Source organism: Mesitornis unicolor, unplaced genomic scaffold (genome assembly GCF_000695765.1).
Source record: "Mesitornis unicolor isolate BGI_N332 unplaced genomic scaffold, ASM69576v1 scaffold34943, whole genome shotgun sequence".
NCBI classification, from domain to species: domain Eukaryota; kingdom Metazoa; phylum Chordata; class Aves; order Mesitornithiformes; family Mesitornithidae; genus Mesitornis; species Mesitornis unicolor.
The window spans coordinates 1,733-4,424 of record NW_010176355.1 but is presented as its reverse complement, the minus strand read 5'-3'; the positions used below and the strand labels follow the sequence as shown (position 1 = coordinate 4,424).

Sequence of the window (2,692 nt, the reverse complement as noted above, 5' to 3'; positions counted from 1 at the left end):
GGCGGGTGGGAGCCGGGGGTGTCGGGGTTGGGCGCTGACGCTGCTGCCCACTGGCACCGTGGGGTTGCTTTCCACCAAAAACCTGTGGGAAACAGTCAGGGCTTTGGTTTCTGAGGCAAAAAGGCAGCATTTTGCACATCCTGGGGTATTGAATCACTTGGCAACAGAGCTGCCAGCAGATCTGCTGGAGTCTTCCCCGAGTGCAGGGGGCTCGCAGGGATCACAGAATCACAGACCGTTAGGGATTGGAAGGGACCTCCAAAGCTCATCCAGTCCAATCCCCCTGCCGGAGCAGGAACACCCAGATGAGGTCACACAGGAAGGCGTCCAGGCGGGTTTTGAATGTCTGCAGAGAAGGAGACTCCACAACCTCTCTGGGCAGCCTGGGCCATGCTCTGTCACCCTCACTGAGAAGTTTCTTCTCCAATTGAAGTGGAACCTCCTGTGTTCCAGTTTGTGCCCATTACCCCTTGTCCTATCATTGTTTGTCACCGAGAAGAGCCTGGCTCCATCCTCGTGACACTCACCCTTTAAATATTTATAAACATGAATGAGGTCTCCCCTCAGTCTCCTCTTCTGCAAACTAAAGAGCCCCAGCTCCCTCAGCCGCTCCTCAGAAGGGAGATGCTCCACTCCCTTGATCATCTTTGTAGCCCTATGCTGGACTCTCTCCAGCAGTTCCTGTCCTTCTTGAACTGAGGGGCCCAGAACTGGATCCCTGTGCCACCCACATGGGATGGTGGTGCTTGATCGCGCATCACCAGGGCCATGTTTGGCGGTGGCAGTGGGCTGAGAGGATGGCCCACGGGGGTGCACAGCAGTGAGGAAGCCTCCCTGCCAGCCAGGTGACACAGGTGGGTGACAGTAGACATGGCGCTGCTGCTCTCCATGGAGGCAGAGCATCCTCTGCTGCCCACAGCAGACGAATGCGGTGCCACCGGCATCACCCCCTGAGCCCTCGCTGCCCACGATCCCGCTGAGCCTGCAGCTGCTTGGCCAAGCTGCAGGGATGCCCCTTGGTCCAAGGTCTCCAGGAGAACCCTGCAGTGCTTGCTCTGGAGCGGGTCTTTGAGCATCTCCTGGAGCCTGGCTCCAAGGAGCATCATGCTGATGCAGGCCAGGAAAGGCAGCCTGATCCTGCCCCAACTCATCATGAGGGTTTGCTCAAGCTGGGAAATGAACCCAGACACTGCCTGGGATGGGCAGCGGGTGCTGGGGCAGATCCGTGGCAGCAGCAAAACCCCTTGGGCACCTCTGCCCACCCTAGTGCCTTTTCCTGGCACAACTTCTCTCGCAGAAACTGAGGCAGGGAGCAGAGCAGTGGGGCCGGGAGCTGCCACCCACCACCATGTTGCCTCCCTGTCCAGGATGTTCGATGTAGGCGGCCAGCGCTCAGAGCGGAAGAAATGGATCCACTGCTTTGAGGGGGTGACGGCCATAATTTTCTGCGTGGCCTTGAGTGCCTACGACCTGGTGCTGGCTGAAGATGAGGAGATGGTGAGTTCGGGGAGATGAAGCTGGTACTGCAAGCTGTTCCCTCCTTGGGAGGCCAGAGGAGCGCTCCCTCCTTTGGTGGCCACCTGTACCCTGGCCAGCATGGCCCAGGCATTGCAGGGCCCTTAGCACCCCCTGCTCGGGCAGGCAGGAGCGGTGGGGTGGGCACTGCTTGGGGGTCCCTGCCCAGCTCAGGCTGCTGTCTCCCCTGCCAGAACCGGATGCACGAGAGTATGAAGCTGTTCGACAGCATCTGCAACAACAAGTGGTTCACCGACACGTCCATCATCCTCTTCCTCAACAAGAAGGACCTCTTTGAGGAGAAGATTGTGCACAGCCCCCTGACCATTTGCTTCCCTGAGTACACAGGTACGGCTGTATCCCTCGGTGCCCTCCCCAGTCCTCCTGACAGGAGCAGGCAGTGCCTTGCCCAAAACGCTGTAGCAAGAGCTGCTGGGGATGGAGATGTTGGCTCCCCTGTGCCTGGGGAGCGGTGTATTAGGGCAGCAGGTGGGGCGTGGTGGTATTTGGGGTGTCTCCAGGCGACCGTGGGGCAGCCCAGTGTCTCCTCCTCTCCAGGGGCCAACAAATACGACGAGGCGGCCGGCTACATCCAGAGCAAGTTTGAGGACCTGAACAAACGGAAGGACACCAAGGAGATCTACACCCACTTCACCTGCGCCACCGACACCAAGAACGTGCAGTTTGTGTTTGACGCCGTCACCGACGTCATCATCAAAAACAACCTGAAGGACTGCGGGCTCTTCTGAGGGCCAGCACTGCCCAGGTGGGTGGTGGTCCTGGTGGTGGCACCCCAAATGGGGTGGTCACCGAGCACTCTCCAGGGATGGGGCGGGTGCTGTCTGTGTTGGCAGTGGGTGCCCGTACTCCCCTACACCCCCCCACTCACCACCAGCTTTCTCCTAGGACCCACGGCTGTGCCGGCGATGGAAGGACCGCGCCGCCCCTCACTCCTGCTTCTCTTCGGATTCATCCCTCCACCCCCACCCCACAAAGAGACTTTTTGGATGCCAGCACAGTGGCAGGGCCCGTGTCCTCCCTGCCGCCCCTGCTCGCCTCCATCCTCTTCCTCCTCACTGGCATCCCCCTTTTTGGGGAAAATGAGGTTTTAATCTTGTTTTTTAAGCCCCCAACCACTCCACCCCTCCCTGTCCCTTTGCTCCCGCGCCCTGGCGCT

The 2,692-nt window shown here is 59.7% G+C and overlaps 1 protein-coding gene across 1 annotated transcript in view; it reads left to right on the top strand.

Annotated features, from left to right (window-relative positions):
* Positions 1 to 2,264, top strand: part of LOC104538487 (guanine nucleotide-binding protein G(i) subunit alpha-2) — a 6,033-nt gene extending 3,769 nt beyond the window's left edge. Inside the window, exons 5-7 of the mRNA XM_010181708.1 lie at positions 1,310 to 1,497; positions 1,710 to 1,863; positions 2,074 to 2,264. Coding sequence (XP_010180010.1) covers positions 1,310 to 1,497; positions 1,710 to 1,863; positions 2,074 to 2,264 — 533 coding nt within the window. The remainder of the gene's footprint in view (positions 1 to 1,309; positions 1,498 to 1,709; positions 1,864 to 2,073) is intronic.
* The last annotated feature ends 428 nt before the right edge of the window (positions 2,265 to 2,692 follow it).